We start from the raw sequence: 18,407 nt of genomic DNA, 5'->3' as shown, positions 1-18,407 counted from the left end.
GGGGGGACAGCCTCTGGCTTCACCCCTGGCCCTTGGGTGGCTGGAGGGGGGGACCCCTTGATTTAAGGGGTCCCCACTCCAGGGTACCCCGGCCAGGGGTGACTAGTTAGTGATTTAATGCCAGGGCCGCAGGGACCTATATAAAAGTGTCCCCCGGCTGTGGCATTATCTCTCTGACTAGTGGAGCCCGGTGCTGGTTCAAAAAATACGGGGGACCCCTACGCTTTTTGTCCCCCGTATTTTTTGCACCAGGACCAGGCGCAGAGCCCGGTACTGGTTGATCAAATATGGGGGAACCCCTGTCAATTTTTCCCCCATATTTTTTCTACCAGGATCGGCTCAAAGAGCCCGAGGCTGGTTATGCTTAGGAGGGGGGACCCCACGCAATTTTTTGCAGATTCTTAAATACTTTAAAAACCTTTTTAAGGTACACAATGAAGCCCTGCACGGATCTCACAGATCCGGCCGGGATTCCTTGTGTTTTGTCAGGCAATGTTTTACTCATCACTCCCGTAAAACACTGCCTGATATTACGAATCACATCGACATCGGAAAAAACGATTGTGCAAAACTCGGCAGCTTAGTGAATGATCGTATCAGGATTCAAAAAGTTGCAGTAAAATGCACCCGATACCATTCGAGTTCAAACACCCTTCAAAACGGCCAAAACATGAATCTTTGTAAATATACCCCCAGGTCTGAATTAGGCCCAAAGCCTCTGCCTCTACAGTGCATCCCACATGCTGGAGATAAGCTGTTTGCAGTGCTGTTCTGTTTACAATGCCGGCTCTCATCCACATAATGGCTAAACATTCACCTAAGGGGCTTACTAAGCCTTCATTGTAACCTTGTAGGGTCCTGTACCCGGGCTACCTCTCCTGGTGGACCTAGGACACGATCATTTTCTATGAAAACAGCTATGGACCCCTGTTAGATCTGTGTAGTAAATATACTCATACAGTTAGAACATTGCAGCTGATTGGACAAAGAAAGATTTCAATACCAATCAGTACTCTAAGCTATCCAATATAGTAAGAAATACTATCAATGCAGTCAGTAGTTATACCTGGAGTATGGCCACCTCATTTCTGAGCTGACTTTCTTGTCTGCTAGGAAATCTGAGTTTATCAATAATCTTTACCGCAATATCTCTCCCAGTTTTTCGATGCTTTCCTAAAAAGAAGAAACAAATAATAAAAAACATATTTATGCATTGTACACTTTTTATTATTAAAATGATTGACTTTTGTCACAGTAATATTAGCACGTAAAAGGCAAAAAGTAAAATGAATAAAAGTAAAACAGATGACTTTGCATATTCAGACTGCCAAAATAAAAGGCTTTGTAAATAACTATTCTAAAGAGAGAAGTTGCCCATAGCAATAAAGCAGCTTCAAGCTATAATTTATCAAGTAAAATGATAGAGAGAAGGTGATTAGTTGCTATGGGCAACTTTCCCACTCATCCACTCTTTAGGTTTGATACATTTCTCCCAAAAGGTGGGATACAGTAACATGAAATTGCAGCCAAAACTCAGAAAACTGCCATTGTCAGAGTTTTGACCACATATCCCTTATGTACCAATCTCCAGAATGCAATATATCCCGGAGCTTCAACTGATCTACAGTAAATTGATAGACAGTCAATAGGTAGACCCCATATGTTCAACATGCAAAAGGTCAACATGGAAAAGGTAGACAGTAGAAAAAGTCAAAAAGTCAACACATTTTTTTTTTTTGGGGGGGGGGGGTTTGTGTCATTTTGTGCTTCAGCATATCTGAGCCAAATTAGAGGAAAGGTGTACACTCACGGGCAAAGGCACTATTCCCAATCGTAGTCCACGTGGATGGTAAATGATGAAATAAAAAAAATAAAAACTTGTCGACAATATGTGTGTTGACCATTTGTCATGCCAACCTTTTCAACCTGTAGATCTTTTGAACCTGTTGACCTTAAGCTCTGTCTTCTTATTACCTGCCAACCTTTTGACCCTGTCGACCTTTTGTATGTCGATCATTTGTGGTCAACATATTGACTTCTACTGTAGAGCTATCAACCAAGCCATCTGTAGATGATGTTACCTAAGAAAAGCGTCTGAGCTTCTTTCTGCATTCTTCCTGAGAGGGATATAAATCAGATACCTCCCAGTGTTCCCTGCGGCACATGTCATTCTGTGCGTGTTCAGAAGGACTCCCAGGTCCAAACTGGGATAGAGCTGTCCTTTGCTATTGTAATGACAATTCTCGGTGCTCATTAACACCAGTATGTACCTGATAAGTGGCGGGATATATTGCATTCACAATGCAATGTGTACCCCCCCCCCTCCCCACACACACACACACACACACACACACACACACACACATACACACACACACACACACACACACACACACACACACACGTTTGACATTTGTACTGTAGATACAAGTTCTTCTAAATAATTACTGCCCTTGGAATAACTGTGACAGTGAACTGAAAATGTAATATATTCTAGCCTCAGATACTGTAGCATCATCTTCATTACATGGACTAGATACCAGACTTTGAGCTGTCCTGAAATATTGTACACTGCTTCCTATTTCATCAAATAACATATGAAATGTGAAATGAACTCTTACCTCCATACACAATGCCAAATTGTCCTGAGCCTAGAACTTCATCGGGGAAGATCTGGTACATGTGACTGATATCCTAAAATAAGAATATTATATTATGTGCCTATCATTGTGTTCTCATTATCCAAGCTGATTTTGGTTCATGAGTTAAAGTGAACAGGGTACCGTATGGAGAAGTATCATCCAATGGAGCATATGCTCAGTGGTGCAAGTGGGCGGGTACGGGTGGGTACGGCGTACCCGTAAGTATTTAGCCGTGGGTACACCGTACCCACACCGACGGGCCGCCGCTCCTCTTCCCTCCCTCCCCCACGCCGCACACGCCGCAACGCCGCTGATGTGAGGGCAGGAGAGGCAGGAGAGTGCAGCCTGCGCCTCTCGTTCCCCTCAGTCTCCGGTGGGTGTTTCAGTTTACTTCAGCGCCGATCCGTGAGCCAATCAGAGCTCGCACCCGCGAGCTCTGATTGGCTCACGGATCGGCGCTGAATTAAACTGAGACACCCGCCGGAGACTGAGGGGAACGAGAGGCGCAGGCTGCACTTTCCTTCCCTCACATGACAGACAGGAGGACAGCGACGGCAGCGGCAGCGGTGAGTAGGGGAGGGGGGCATGTTATACCTGGCACTGGGGGGGCATGTATACCTGGCACTGGGGGCATATCTGGCACAGGGGGGCATATATACCTGGCACTGGGGGATATCTGGCACTGGGGGGGCATGTTATACCTGGCACTGGGGGATATCTGGCACTGGGGGCATATCTGGCACAGGGGGGGTATATATACCTGGCACTGGGGGATATCTGGCACAGGGGGGCATGTATACCTGGCACTGGGGGCATATCTGGCACAGGGGGGCATATATACCTAGCACTGGGGGCATATCTGGCACAGGGGGGCATATATACCTGGCAATAGGGGATATCTGGCACAGGGGGGCATGTATACCTGGCACTGGGGGATATCTGGCACTGGGGGGGCATGTTATACCTGGCACTGGGGGATATCTGGCACTGGGGGGGCATGTATACCTGGCACTGGGGGATATCTGGCACTGGGGGGGCATGTATACCTGGCACTGGGGGATATCTGGCACTGGGAGCATATCTAGCACAGGGGGGCATATATACCTGGCACTGGGGGGGCATGTTATACCTGGCACTGGGGGATATCTGGCACTGGGGGGGGCATGTATACCTGGCACTGGGGGATATCTGGCACTGGGGGCATATCTGGCACAGGGGGGCATATATACCTGGCACTGGGGGATATCTGGCACAGGGGGGCATGTATACCTGGCACTGGGGGATATCTGGCACTGGGGGCATATCTGGCACTGTAGGGGCATTTCTGTATCTGGCACGGGGGGCAATGTACATCTGACACAGTGGGGGCATTTGTGTATCTAGCACTGTGGGGCAATGTGTATCTGACACTGTGAGGCAATGTATGGCACTCTGGGGGCATTTCTGTATCTGGCACTGTGGGGCAATGTGTATCTGGCACTGTGGGGCAATGTGTATCTGGCACTCTGGGGACATTTGTGTATCTGGCACTGTGGGGCAATGTGCATCTGGCACTGTGGGGCAATGTGTATCTGGCACTCTGGGGACATTTGTGTATCTGGCACTGTGGGGCAATGTGCATCTGGCACTGTGGGGCAATGTGTATCTGGCACTGTGAGGCAATGTGTATCTGACACTCTGGGGACATTTGTGTATCTGGCACTCTGGGGACATTTGTGTATCTGGCACTGTGGGGCAATGTGTATCTGGCACTGTGGGGTTATATGTATCTGGCACTGTGGGGCAATGTATATCTAGCACTGTGGGGCAACGTGTATCTGACACTATTGGGGTCATACGTGTATCTGCCCCTCCCCCATATGTGTACCACGCCCCCATTTTTATTGGCCACGCCCCATGTGGCATTTGGCCACACCCATTTTTTTTGCGCGCGGCTTCGGCGCGCGCACACAGTACCCGTAAGACATTTTTTCTACTTGCACCACTGCATATGCTACTAGTTTATGTCCACTGTCATAGCTTTTCTTGATTGCACAGTAAGAGTTGCATGCAAGTCCTAATGTGCCTGTATGTAGCAATGTTTTTATGCACATGCATAGTGGGCTGCATACATGTCTTTGGGAATTTATGAGAGATTCAGTCATACGAATCTCAGCTGTCACTTTGCAGCTGCTAAATGGGCATGTCCGGGTGCCAACTGGGTGATAACAATACAAATGCATGCAAGAGAATTGTTTTGTGAGTGTGTGTCCAGTGGCGTCACTGTGGTTGGTGTCACCCAGTGCGGACTGCTCACGTGCAAAAGAGGGCATGGCCTTGTGTCTGTGAGGCCATGTCCTCTGGTGTATGACATTTAGGGGCATGACTGCATGTTACACCCCAGTTTTAATCACCCTGGGGGCTTTCCCCCAACCTCTCCCGCCACACATTGCTGCTTAATTATACTATCTGAGGGGATGACACCAAAATAGCAGAGCAGCTTTAGTATTTTGGTGTCACACACTCGGATGGTGTCACTTGGTTTGCTCTGTAACCCCGCAACCCACCACTGGGTTGTGTCATGGGTGTACCCAGAGTTATTTGCTATTCTGAGCTGTGTGAATGCAGAGTGGACACCAAAGTCAGATGGATCTGCTATACATGAGGCAGCTGTAATGATGAAGGCTGAAGAGTGAGGAGGTTGCATATATGCGACTACTCAGAACACAAGTGAACAGTCGCATTAGCATTCCATTCACAGCAGCCTCTGGAATTCTGTTTGCATTATGGCCCTCATTCCGAGTCGTTCGCTCGGTATTTTTCATCGCATCGCAGTGAAATTCCGCTTAGTGCGCATGCGCAATATTCGCACTGCGACTGCGCCAAGTATCTTTGCTATGAAGATAGTATTTTTACTCACGGCTTTTTCATCGCTCCGGCGAACGTAATGTGATTGACAGGAAATGGGTGTTACTGGGCGGAAACAGGCCGTTTTATGGGCGTGTGGCTGAAAACGCTACCGTTTCCGGAAAAAACGCAGGAGTGGCCGGAGAAACGGGGGAGTGTCTGGGCGAACGCTGGGTGTGTTTGTGACGTCAAACCAGGAACGACAAGCACTGAACTGATCGCACAGGCAGAGTAAGTCTGGAGCTACTCTAAAACTGCTAAGTAGTTTGTGATCGCAATATTGCGAATACATCGGTCGCAATTTTAAGATGCTAAGATACACTCCCAGTAGGCGGCGGCTTAGCGTGTGTAACTCTGCTAAATTCGCCTTGCGACCGATCAACTCGGAATGAGGGCCAATGTACGACTCATAGTGGTAAAACAGAATGCTGGACACATGGAATCCTCGGTCTTTAGGTCCTATTACAGTTTATCTCTGATAGTTTGCAGAACATTTCATGCTTAGGAGACAGGAGCCCCGATGTTTCCCCTTCATACAGTATATGTATAAGAACTTGTGCCTGTTGTTTTTTGATGGGTAAGCGTAGGAGAGACTATGGTGTAGATTTACTAAAGTTACTAAAAACGATGATGGAGGTGTTGCCCATAGCAACCAATAAGATTATTTCTATCATTTTCTAGAACAGAGAAAATTACAGCTAAAATGTAAGTGATTGCTATGGGCAACAACACTTCCATTTTAAGAAGCTTTAGTAAATCTACCCCTAACACTCATGTAGGGATGGCTGCAGCGAACAAGAGCGCTTTACAGACATTTATTTGTAAAGCGCAATGGAATTTGCTGCGTTATATAAGAAACTGTTAATAAATAAAGAAATAAAGAAATAAATAAATGTATGTTCTGTTTTGTACTTCATTACTTGCCGTGTGCATGTAACCTCTCCCCATAAGGAGGAGTAGGTCTGGAGCTACTCAGAAACTGCTTGAAAATATTTATTAGCAGTTCTGCTAATCTTTCGTTCGCTATTCTGCTAAACTAAGATACACTCCCAGAGGGCGGCGGCCTAGCGTGTGCAATGCTGCTAAAAGCAGCTAGCGAGCGAACAACTCGGAATGAGGGCCTAAATCTCATGGAACAGACAAATTAACAGTAAAAGCACCTTTTAATTTCCATGTAAACTCCCTTTATTGTTAAATGCTTCTTCAACTACTGGAAAACTAAAACCAATGTGGTAGCAACTTGCTACAAACTGATGAACTCACCAAATTCTGCTGTGGTGCAAGATATTCCCCTAAGGAAAAGTAGATCAAATAAATAAATAAATAAACAATATCAAATACCCATACTATAAACAACTGGCAAAATCTAAAATGATTAGAGACCGACTACAGTACAAAAGATTCATGAGAGAGAAGGGCTACTGCTTACCTGTAAATCTAAATCTAAAACAACAAAGGAAGTTAGACCACTAATGTATGATCTTGCTTTTGGATTCTGCTGTCAGAAGATAACTTTGTTTTGTATTTGATTACTCATAGTATAAAAATTCAGCCAATTTCCTGGTCAAACCCAAATAATATGGATCCCCAAAACTATTTTAAACTTATTTTATTTTTATTTAGAAATAAACATTGTTAAATAAACCAATATTTGAATATGCTAATTAATAAATACAAATATAAGTGTGTATGTGTATATGTGTGTAAGCCTTGTTTCTTGTATATATGAGTATAAAGCTCTTGTATAAAGCTGCAGTTTGATTTATTAGTATCAATTACATTTTGCATTATGTGCAAAGCAGGGGTGGAACTACCGGCGGTGCAACCAATGCATTGAGCTGGGCCTGCAGCAATGAAAGGGCCCTCAGTCGGCGGCATTATCAGTAGCAATATTAGTCAGACCAGACCGTAAGGAAGAAGGTGGGACAGACCGGCCGGAGGAGAGGAAGGGAGCCTCTCCCCTTCCCTTACTGTCTCTGACACTGCTGTTGCCGGGGATCTGATGTCATAATCTTGTGACTATCCCCAGCAGGAAAACCAGAGGAGAGTAGCTTCCCTGTCCCTTCCAGCTGTAAGTCCAGCACAGCCGAGCCAGTCATGCAGCTCTGGTATGGCCTAGTCCTCCCACTATAATGTGCTCACTGCTGCGCTGCCTGCACAGTGTGCACTAAAATTGAAAAACATATTTTCACTCCTTGGCCCACCAATCACTAGTTCCGCCACTTGTACAAAGGAATAAAACACCTAGGTTTTCAATTACAATTTTTAGATTACATTTTTTTTTTTTCCGCATTCTGCATATACACTAGAAAATGTTACTTCATTATTAAGGTTATTATGCATTGCTGTTTCCTGCACAAGACTAGAAAAGCAGAGCAGGGTAGCAAATGCTTTGTTGACTGTCCTAGACTGGGACAAGCAAGGACAAATCCCAGATGGAGAAAATGAGCATTGTTCTCCATGCTGTTTATGACCAAGTTATTCAGAGAGTGAATGAAGGAAGCACTCTCTCCTGGCTCCATATGTATAATTCAGTTAAAAATAGAGCATTAAAAAAAAGTGTAGGGTGCCTCCCAAAAAGCTCAATCAGCACTAGGGCTTCTGCCTAGGCTGGTGTGGTGTTGCTATGGGTTACAGCAATTCCTCAAAGTCATGACGGGATGCATTCTGCGTGTCCTGGGTAAACTGTGGTCACGGTCCTATGAGTTATAACCCGGCCGTGACCATAAGGTGAATTATTGTAGAGCTCCCAAAACGTATACTTTATAAATGTCTGTGTGATATGAAATGCTAGGTTCAAAACTATATCTGCATTGTGTAAGCTCCTTGCTGAACTGTATCGAGGTGTGAACTAAGGAGCTTTCGAAGGTTAAAACTTCCTTGTAAATAATGTTTACTGTTCACAGTAGGGGGCCCCTGTTTGGGCCCCTGGAGACAGACAGGCTGGGAGAGTGTCTTTCATTCAGCCTTTCCCACCATAAACTACCAGCAGGATGGGGGATCCAATATCCTGCCAAAAGGTACAACTAGTTAGCCACATCCTGGGTAGTAAAAATAATTTTCTTGAAGCCAGAGAGATATCTGATACATATCCCTGGAGAGAGCTAATTTGCCTTATGAGAACAAAGGAAGCTCTTGCAGCCTGGAAAGGGTGGAAGCTACAGGGAGGAGTGGGGCTGTGGAACAATATGGATCAGAAGCACACACTATTGTGGGTTAACTGTTCAATGGAGTAGCTTCGTGCTAGGAGTGGTCCCATCCTCTGCTCATGTTGTCTCCCCCACTCAGATCACCTAAAACCCCACAGTAAAATTATTTAGCTTTTCTGACTTTTTATTCCTTTTTATTTACTTGAAGACAATCTGTGTATTTCATTAATGTATGTCTTCTTTATTTACCTGTTTTCTTTGTAACTTAACCCTGGAGATATTTTCTCAATAAATCCTAAAAATTTATCAGCGTTATCTTTGTGCTCTATGAATTCACGTGCCTGGAGAAGCCCATGCTACATGTGTGTAATAACTGTGGATTTTGTAAGTGTGAATTAAGTGTCTGGCAAATGCAAGGGCGCTATTCTAATACTCTTCATGGTACCAGCTTGAGTAAAATCCACGTCACAACTGCCCACCTGCATCAGGTTGGCGTATCTGAACACAGGCTAGCACGTGGATATGTGACAGCTGGTATTGTAATTATTGAGTGCAAAGAGGGTGAGTTCCGTATGACTTTTCCATTACCAGCACAAGGCATAATCAATCAGAACTGGTGGCACTATTGCAGGGAAGACACAAGATGTGGTGACCCCCAGTTACAGTGTCAACCAGCCTTAATTCAGTCAACAAAGGGCTGGTGACCCTAGTGAGGTGAGGCTGTAGGGACAACCAGCCTTTGACAAGGATCTAGGTAGCACTTGCCACACACTGATACACAACATGAATTAATATATATCAAATATATATATATTAATTCCACACAGATAAGAAATAATAACTCCCGGAAGTGGGTAGATAAAAGTGTCAGAGCAAAATATAACTAACACCAATTAAGAAGCATTTGGAGCAAAATCAATGCCCATAATAATCTCAAATATATGTCTCAATCTCACATTAGCTCATAAATCTCAATATATGCTAGGAGATTTGGAATATATAGGTAATGCCAATGGTGCAGTGGATGGTAAAGTGTACACCTCACTCGCTAGGTGATATTAATAAGGTTATTAAAATGCACAGAACAATTCACAGCAAAGATACACTCACAACAATGGCTGCAGTGATAGAAATGCAGAAAGTACACCAGTGGAACAAACATGGTATTAGTGTTTCTTTCCATGTTGCTAGCGAGAACAGATATCCTATGTCCTGCCATGTGTTCAGCAGTGCAGCAGCGGTATAGTCACCGCAGACACACCGAGGATAAATGTCCCATCTTCCAGACAGTCTATGGGGTAACAGGTGTGCAGCAGTCTCTTGCAGCAGTGTGTGCTTTTGCGGGAAGTACAACCAGTATATACAGTGCTATTCCGTGAGATCTCAATAAAGCAGTGGAGTGGGCATAAACAAGCACTATTAGGGTCCATAATAAAGCTGAGAGATGAAAACAGAGAAACGTATTAAAGATATGGAGCTGCTTTCATCTGTCAGCTGTATTGTGGAGCCTAATAGCTCTTGAGGATGCAATGAATGCCTCATGGGAGCACGCAATAGTGCGTACACTCTGGGCGATGTGGACGATTTGTCGTTCCGATTTGGCTCAAAACTACAAATCGTCTGATTTATCGTCTAGTGTTTTCCCCAGCTTTATTATTTGTTATCTGTGTTGCATTAATAAAGATTTTTTTATTATTATTTATATATTGATTCATGTTGTGTATTAGTGTGTGACAAGCGCTACCTAGAGCCTTGTCTTTGTCGTATACTTTTTAGAGGACTGGCATCCCTCTTCTGGGTAATGTCATACCCTGCGAATTGATTATTAGCCTGTCTGGCACCTTGACTATATCTTTACGACCAGCCCTGCAATGTAATAAAATAATTAATAGTCTTCTTTGCTGGTAAACTATGGGTCCCAACCAGCCCTATTATCATACACAATTGTACGGGCTGTCAAGTCATGCTGGTACTTGGAGAACCACAAATGCCAGCATGTCGTGGCAGAGAGGGCCCACTGGCACTTGTAAAGGAAGATTACAATAAAGACAGGGTGTTGAAAAACATATTGTTTTAATGTGCCCCAGGCTCCCAAGCCTTAATCCAGCATTGGCTACTGTGGAGCCAGATAGAGAATAATAACTTTAAAAATGAATAAAATATAAAATTATTCTGCTGCAATAAGAGGCACTATACCAAGTCTATGACACTATGCTCACGTGTGCTTTCTTGAAACGGATTCCTAGCAGGATAGGGGACATACATATGGAGACGTTTCAGACTTGTGCCTAAACTGCAGCCTCCATGGTTCCAGTGTCCCCCAATAGGAGGATGGGGAAATGGTGCAGCATGGAAAATGCAATGGTAGCAGATTAAAGGACAATTTGATACATTTTATATCTGTATCACTAACCAAGAACCAGGATCAGTGTTGCTCCTGCTCTCCATGGACTGTGACTTATGGGGCACATACATCTATAATCAGTTGGGGCAATTCTTCATTTTGCCAATAACCGGGTCTGGTAATTGGCAAAATCCAACATGTTTGAAATCCTGATAACTCAAAAATGATACGAATCCTCTAGTTAAAGATTTATGACAATCTGTATTTTGCCGATTCCAAACAAATCACTGCTCATCAGAGTCCACCAATCGGCAAATCGGATCGGCATTGGGGAATTGCATGTATGGTCTGCATAAGAAATGTAAAAAATCTCCTCTGAGAATAATTATACTCTAAGAAGCAGTATAGCTGGACACCTCACCTGGAATAGTTGACGGAGCTAAATCCTTTGGTGTGGTGCTCTCATTCATTCCTGCCATCAGGGCTTGACGGATCATTCTGTACCAGGTATCTCCAGAATCTGCCCGACTCTGACCAGCCTGTGCACTGGGGCGCCGCTCTCCAACATAATACACTAAGGCGTCTGTCAGTAGCTCAAAGCAGTGAGGTGTTTCCCCATCCTTTGTGAGTCCATTTACTTTTTTATCAAATGCCTCAATATGAAGTATATCAGAGAGTGCCAGCTCCTATAAACAGGATTGGATTAAATGTTATGTATATCAGAAATATATGTGTCTTCCAGGAATGTATCCATTTTGTTTTTCAATGAGTATTTCAGGCTTCAGATAGTTACATTCTTTTACTTACTAGACTTTTCCATATGCAAAACTAACGATAATAATGATAATATTTTTTTTTACATATTGTGCTTTTCCCCAATAGAGCTCAAAAGATAGTATTTACAAATCCTTACAAATCCAATGCCAAACTTATAGGACAATTTATCTACCATCATTCTGGTCCATCAAACTGTTGTCAGTTGCGAGGATGAGAGCATGGACAAATCCGGGTGGTGTGAAAAAATATGCCACGCACTGCAAAGGGGGACATTTGCGCCCCTTGGCAGCACTACAAAGAGGAACTTGGGCCCCCGCCATGCCACTTCGACACGCCCGGGCCCAGGTAGTGCCCCTGGTAAGATAAGGTATACTGGGATCCAGGATTGAAGCCAGGAGGGGATGAACCTCTGGCCAAAATGTCAGTAGAACAGAACAAGTCCACAAGATATGACGGAAGGACCTGGTGACCGAGGGATAAATAATTGTGGAGTCTAGAGAGGACCAGGTACCATTTATATAATAATTTATAAACTTTCCTTAATAGAGAAACAAATAGAGGACCTAGAAGCTTAACACCAGGGGCCAAATGTAATAGAGTGAGAGTTTCAGAAAGTGAGAGATTTGGTAAGGTTTTGCAGTTGTTTTTTTAAGTGGCAATCATTTACACAGCAAGATCAACCTGGTTTTGCAGTGTAAATGATTGCCACTTTAAAAAAAATCTGCAAAACCTCACCAAGGGGTATATGCAATTGCGGTCGAATTCCCGAAAATGTCGAAAAACTGGACATTTTCGCCACAAAAAAAATTTCGACAATGCAATTCAGTACTTTCCGTCAAAAAAACTGACTTTCCAAATTCGACTTTTTGAAATTCGACATTTGTCAAATTCGACATTTCTGCAATGGTACAAATGCGGCAATTCGACAAAAGTATATTCAATTGAAGTTTGGAAATTCGACAACAGTGCTTTTAGACAGTAAATTCGTCATTTTCAATCCGCCACACTTTGGTGGCGGAATCTAATAAAAAATGTTGAAAACATGTTTTTTTTGGTGTTTTTTTTATTGGTACAGGTTGAGTATCCCTTATCCAAAATGCTTGGGACCAGAGGTATTTTGGATATCGGATTTTTCCGTATTTTGGAATACTTGCATACCATAATGAGTGATCATGGTGATGGGACCTAAATCTAAGCACAGAATGCATTTATGTTACATATACACCTTATACACACAGCCTGAAGGTAATTTTAGCCAATATTTTTTATAACTTTGTGCATTAAACAAAGTGTGTGTACATTCACACAATTCATTTATGTTTCATATACACCTTATATACACAGCCTGAAGGTCATTTAATAAAATATGTATAATAACTTTGTGTATTAAACAAAGTTTGTGTACACTGAGCCATCAAAAAACAAAGGTTTCACTATCTCACTCTCACTCAAAAAAGTCCGTATTTCGGAATATTCTGTATTTCGGAATATTTGGATATGGGATACTCAACCTGTAATAGCATATCTATTTATATTAGAAGGGATTAGGTACTTGGTTTGTCTTTTTTGGAGGCACAAGTATTATTTATATATTTTTAAAAATATTATTTTTTATTTATTTATGTTTTTTAAATGGAATGGTAAAAATCTTTAAAAAAATTGCGTGGGGTCCCCCCTCCTAAGCATAACCAGCCTCGGGCTCTTCGAGCCGATCCTGGTTCTAAAAATCCGGGGGGAAAACGGACAGGGGATCCCCCGTATTTTTAAAACCAGGACCGGGCTCTGCGCCTGGTGCAAAAAATACGGGGGACAAAAAGAGTAGGGGTCCCCCGTATTTTTTACACCAGCATCAGGCTCCACTAGCTGGACAGATAATGCCACAGCCGGGGGTCACTTTTAATCAAGGGGTCGTCCCCCCAGCCACCCAAGGGCCAGGGGTGAAGCCCGAGGCTGTCCCCCCCATCCAAGGGCTGACCCCACCGCTAGCCGCAAAGTTCCCACCATTGAATATAATGGAGAGGCTTTGCGATGCGCTGTCTGAGCTCAGACGCGCAGAGCCAATCAGCAGAGTGCCAGGACGTTGCGCTCGCTGATTGGCTGAAGAGACCTTTCTGTGACAGCAGTCACGTGGGGTCTCTGCATTCGGGGAAAGGGGTCCCATGTGTAAACATGGGACCCCTTTCAGTCCGTTTGGTCCGGGTGTTCGTTTTTTTTTTTTGCCAAGTACGAGGATTATTTTAAAAGATCCGGACACTGGATTGAGGTGAGTATAATTTTATTCACAGGTACACGTGGATTCTACTTGGAGAAGTGGACAGAGGTCGGCGTGTGAACATAAGTAAGTATGTGTATGTGTCGACATGTGTGAAATAAACTTTTACTCTCACGGTGTGTGTCTCCTGTTTTTATTTGGGTATTTTTTTCCCAGTAGTACTACAGGTACCAGCGGGCCCGTTTTTCTCCCGCATGCTGGTACTTGTGGTTCTCCAAGTACCAGCTTGCGGGGAAGGCTTGCTGGGACTTGTATTACTACTGGAAAAAACAATATTCTTGCAATTTTCTCAAGGCTATCAGCCCCCCATCTGCAGCCCTTGGATGGGGGGGACAGCCTCGGGCTTCACCCCTGGCCCTTGGGTGGCTGGGGGGGGACCCCTTGATTGAAGGGGTTCCCACTCCCCCAAGGTAAGCCCGGCCAGGGGTGACTAGTTGGATATTTAATGCCACGGCCGCAGGGCGCTGTATAGAAGTGACCCCCGGCTGTGGCATTATCTGTCCAGCTAGCGACAGAAAAAACATAATTAACCCCCGAGGAAGTCCCAGAGATGAACTAAGGGACGAAACGCGTTGGTCAACTACCGGCACTCCGCTCCTATCTGAGGAAATAACAGATAAGCTTATATGCATTTTTAAATTGTACGAGTCCATCTATATGTTTTTTCTGTCGCTTTATGTATTATTAAAATGTTTTTTAAATAATACTACACTATCAGAGGCCTTTCCTTCCCGCATGGGACCTTTTTTTTAAGGTACATAAGTCTGATGACGGAATGATGGCAGCATCATTTAATTTAGTGCAACTTTATATGTAAGTGCTTTATTTAAAACATATCCCTCCTCTGAATTACTGTGCTATACGGTGTTGCACTCTTAATGAATGGTATCTAAGCACATTACCTAAGGAAAAAGGGTGTTAGCACACTGCCAGTAATATATTCGCATTTTTATTCATATATATATTTTTACCAAGCACTTCTAGCACTTTTTTGCACGTATTCACTTTATTGAAAAATTTTGCACAAAGCAGCACTGAGTCACTTTTTAAGAGCAATGCACTGATACATTGTCTTGCATATACGTACAAACTCCACACCAATACCTGGACGGATGGGAACGGAGAGTCAGTACGAGTAAGGAACATCCTGATGCAAAGACACCTTATATGAGGCGACTGTTCTACGTATGTCTGGTACGCATATTTTAATTGTCATCTAAGGATTTGCAACGTATTATTCACGAACACTGAAGGCGCAACTGATTTACCACTAGAACAATATATATATATATATATATATACTGCAGCAGTCTGGTCCGGATGCCACCCCGGGGGTTTGCGGGACAGGGCAACAGTTCGGGTGCCCCGGGCTAAGGTGACCTGGGTTTAGGGCTGGACCAAGAGGAAACCCAGGGAGGTGTTGGGACACAGCAAGTTGTCTCTTTAATGTTGTGTCAAAGATTGTCTGGCAGTTGTAAATTATAGTATTGTATTGCTGTTGATACACAGAAATACCTTGCAATTTCATACATGAGATCCCATCCATGCAGGTCCGGTCCAAGTATTGGAGCAAGCACTCCCAGCAATCAGGCACAGCTGTGCCATACTTTTATAAAGCTCGTTAGGGCAAGGGCTCAGGGTTCCTGATGCCAACAAGTGGCCAGGCGATAGAGGGCGGGCCAGTGGGTTAGAGACAGGGAGCCTGAGAATGTGTACATGCTGTTTGTGAACCGGTGCCTAATTGAGGTGCCCCTTGAACAAGCTGTGAAAAGTCTGTTTACTGTGCTCTGGAACTAAACGGACTGCTTTTCTTTTATACAACTGTGTCAGCGTTGTGTCTGGTGGAAGGTCGCTTGTTACAAATTGGCTGCTGGATGCACCAAGCGCAGTGGGAACCCAGCGGCTGCAGGAGCCGCCGGAGGCATGACAGTCTCCACAGACTCTGGAATCTTCCTCTGGTCAGGTTAGTAACCAGCCAGGGTGTATGTGTCAATTAGTAAAAAAAAAGGAGGGGGGGGGGGGTTTCTTCCCTTTGTGTGTTTTTTTGTTGTTGTTGTTGTTGTTGAACTGTGGTTTGGTGGTGTATGTTAAGGGACGCAAGATTCATATATCGTGCATCCGTCCTGTCCACCATTGAGGAGTTGTTAAGGGCCCTAACTAATGTGGCTGCGGGGCAGCAATCCCAGATGCAGCTTCTTCAAACACAAGTACAGGACCAGCAGGAAACCCTGTGTCTGATTCGTGATTAAGTGGGTCTCCTGCAACAGCATCACCAGGAGCCTAGGCCTTTGCAAAAGATGTGTCCCTCAGATGAAGTGGAAGCCTACCTGGGGGCCTTTGAGTGCGCGGCCGCACGCCTGGGTTGGCCAGAGGATAGCTGGGCGAATAAGCTGGCCCCATATTTGATGGGGGATCCCCAGAAAACGTACCATGACCTCCCGGCGGACCAGGCATCCACCTATTCGCAGCTTAAAGCTGCCATACTGGGTCGCATCGGCGTAACCAAGGCCTGCAAAGCCCAGCGGTTCCAGGACTGGCGTTGGACTTCGACAGAGAATTCTCGAATCCAGCTGGTTGAACTTCTAAAAATGGCGAGGTCTTGGCTTTAGACAGAAAGGAATAAGGCTGCCCAAGTGGTGGAGACTGTAGCCATAGACCACTTTGTGCGGGTCTTAGACAGAGGCATGCAGAGGTGGGTTCTCCAGGCTGACCCTCAAAATATGGAGGACCTAGCCACCGCAATTGAGAGATATGCTGCGTTGGGGAAAATGGCTAAGCCCTCAGAACGAGAGACTCGACCAGTCTTAAGACCCCGGACCCGTCAAACTCCAGAAACGGGGGCCCGGACCAATCCGGTCGTCTGCTATGAGTGCGGGTAACAGGGCCACATCTGAAAGGACTGTACCAAACAACCTGAGCCTATAGAGTGCGGAGCAGGAAAAACCAGGGCAACCAGCCTACAGCTGTGTCGGAAGAAAGGGATCGTCTGTGCCCTCCCGATTCCAGGTGACCCTCCAGATCGCAGCACGGCCAATTCAGGCGCTTGTCGATACCGGGAGTGAATTGTCAATTATCTCCGCGGGGTCGGTCCCTGAAGGCGCTAACTAGGTCTTACCTGCGGTTGAGGTGCTCTGCGTCTATGGTGCCACTCACAAGTACCCCAGAGTGCAGTTTCCAGTACAACATCGGGGGCGGACGATCCATCTGGTGGCAGCCGTCACCCTGTGCTCGCCCTATCCTTTGATCCTGGGGCGAGAATTCCCTGGCCTATCGGAACTGATGGCGTTTCAACTCGAGGAGCTGCCTTCTTCTCCCAGCTTTGGGGGTAGAAGGTCGAGTAAGTCCTCGGGAACCGAGTGTGTGTGTGGAGTCGGTACGTCTACGCCAGAAGAGCCAACCGATCCGGAGGAGGCGAGTGACAAAAGGACATTAAGAACTGTCATGTTGCTTCAGGATTTCGGACGAGACCAGCAGGAAGACCCGAACCTCGCGAATGCTTTCCAGAACATTTGTACTTATAATGGGAAAATGTATTCGCCCTCACCCAGGGGGGGCAGCGCTTATTTCATAGTAGAGAAGGGTTTACTATACAGGGTTGTCGAGGAACGGGGTAAGAAAGTTGAGCAGCTTATAGTACCACGGGTCCATCAGCCTCTGGTCCTGGAAGCTGCTCATTCACAGTTGTGGGGAGGACATTTGGGGGAGGAGAAAACTCTGCAGAGGATACAGCAGCGGGTTTTCTGGCCGGGAATCCAAGCGTCGGTAGCAAAGTACTGTCAGGAGTGTCCTATCTGCCAGTGTACCGCACCAAAGCCCCAGTACAGAGCTCCCCTCATCCCTCTTCCGGTAATTTCCGTACCCTTTGAAAGGATTGGGATGGATATTGTGGGGCCAGTAGAAAAATCAGCAAGGGGACATCAGTATATCTTAGTCCTCCTTGATTATGCCACACAATACCCTGAAGCCATCCCTCTAAGAAATATGAAGACAGCAACCATTGCCAAAGAACTATTGCTGATCTTCTCCCGTCTGGGCATACCTAAGGAGGTCCTCACTGACCAGGGGACCCCCTTTATGTCCTGGGTGATGAGTGACCTATATCGGCTGCTGGGGGTTAAGAAGATTCGCACCTCTGTGTATCATCTGCAGACTGATGGCTTAGTGGACCAAAACAAAAAACTGCAACAAACGAGCGCCTAATCATCAAAATAAAAAGTGAAAACCAATACGTGTTTCATAGAATTAAATAATCACAATTTTATGTTCCCGATAGTCTGCGCTTGCCGGAATACTATGTGTAGTATTGTGGTGATAGCATAGAAAAAGAACAAACGGCT

The 18,407-nt window shown here is 45.0% G+C and overlaps 1 protein-coding gene across 2 annotated transcripts in view; it reads right to left on the bottom strand.

Annotated features, from left to right (window-relative positions):
* The window catches only part of LOC134969293 (serine/threonine-protein kinase D1-like), a 302,224-nt gene that overhangs the window by 44,350 nt on the left and 239,467 nt on the right, over positions 1–18,407 (bottom strand). For both annotated transcript variants that reach the window (XM_063945144.1, XM_063945145.1), the window contains exons 11-14: positions 11,443–11,707; positions 6,792–6,820; positions 2,622–2,694; positions 1,067–1,173 (exon numbers count right to left, since the gene is read on the bottom strand). In XM_063945144.1, coding sequence (XP_063801214.1) covers positions 1,067–1,173; positions 2,622–2,694; positions 6,792–6,820; positions 11,443–11,707 — 474 coding nt within the window. The remainder of the gene's footprint in view (positions 1–1,066; positions 1,174–2,621; positions 2,695–6,791; positions 6,821–11,442; positions 11,708–18,407) is intronic.

This window comes from Pseudophryne corroboree, chromosome 11, assembly GCF_028390025.1.
Source record: "Pseudophryne corroboree isolate aPseCor3 chromosome 11, aPseCor3.hap2, whole genome shotgun sequence".
In the NCBI taxonomy this organism is placed as follows: domain Eukaryota; kingdom Metazoa; phylum Chordata; class Amphibia; order Anura; family Myobatrachidae; genus Pseudophryne; species Pseudophryne corroboree.
Note: the sequence above shows the minus strand (reverse complement) of the source record. Positions and strands in the feature narration are given on the sequence as shown.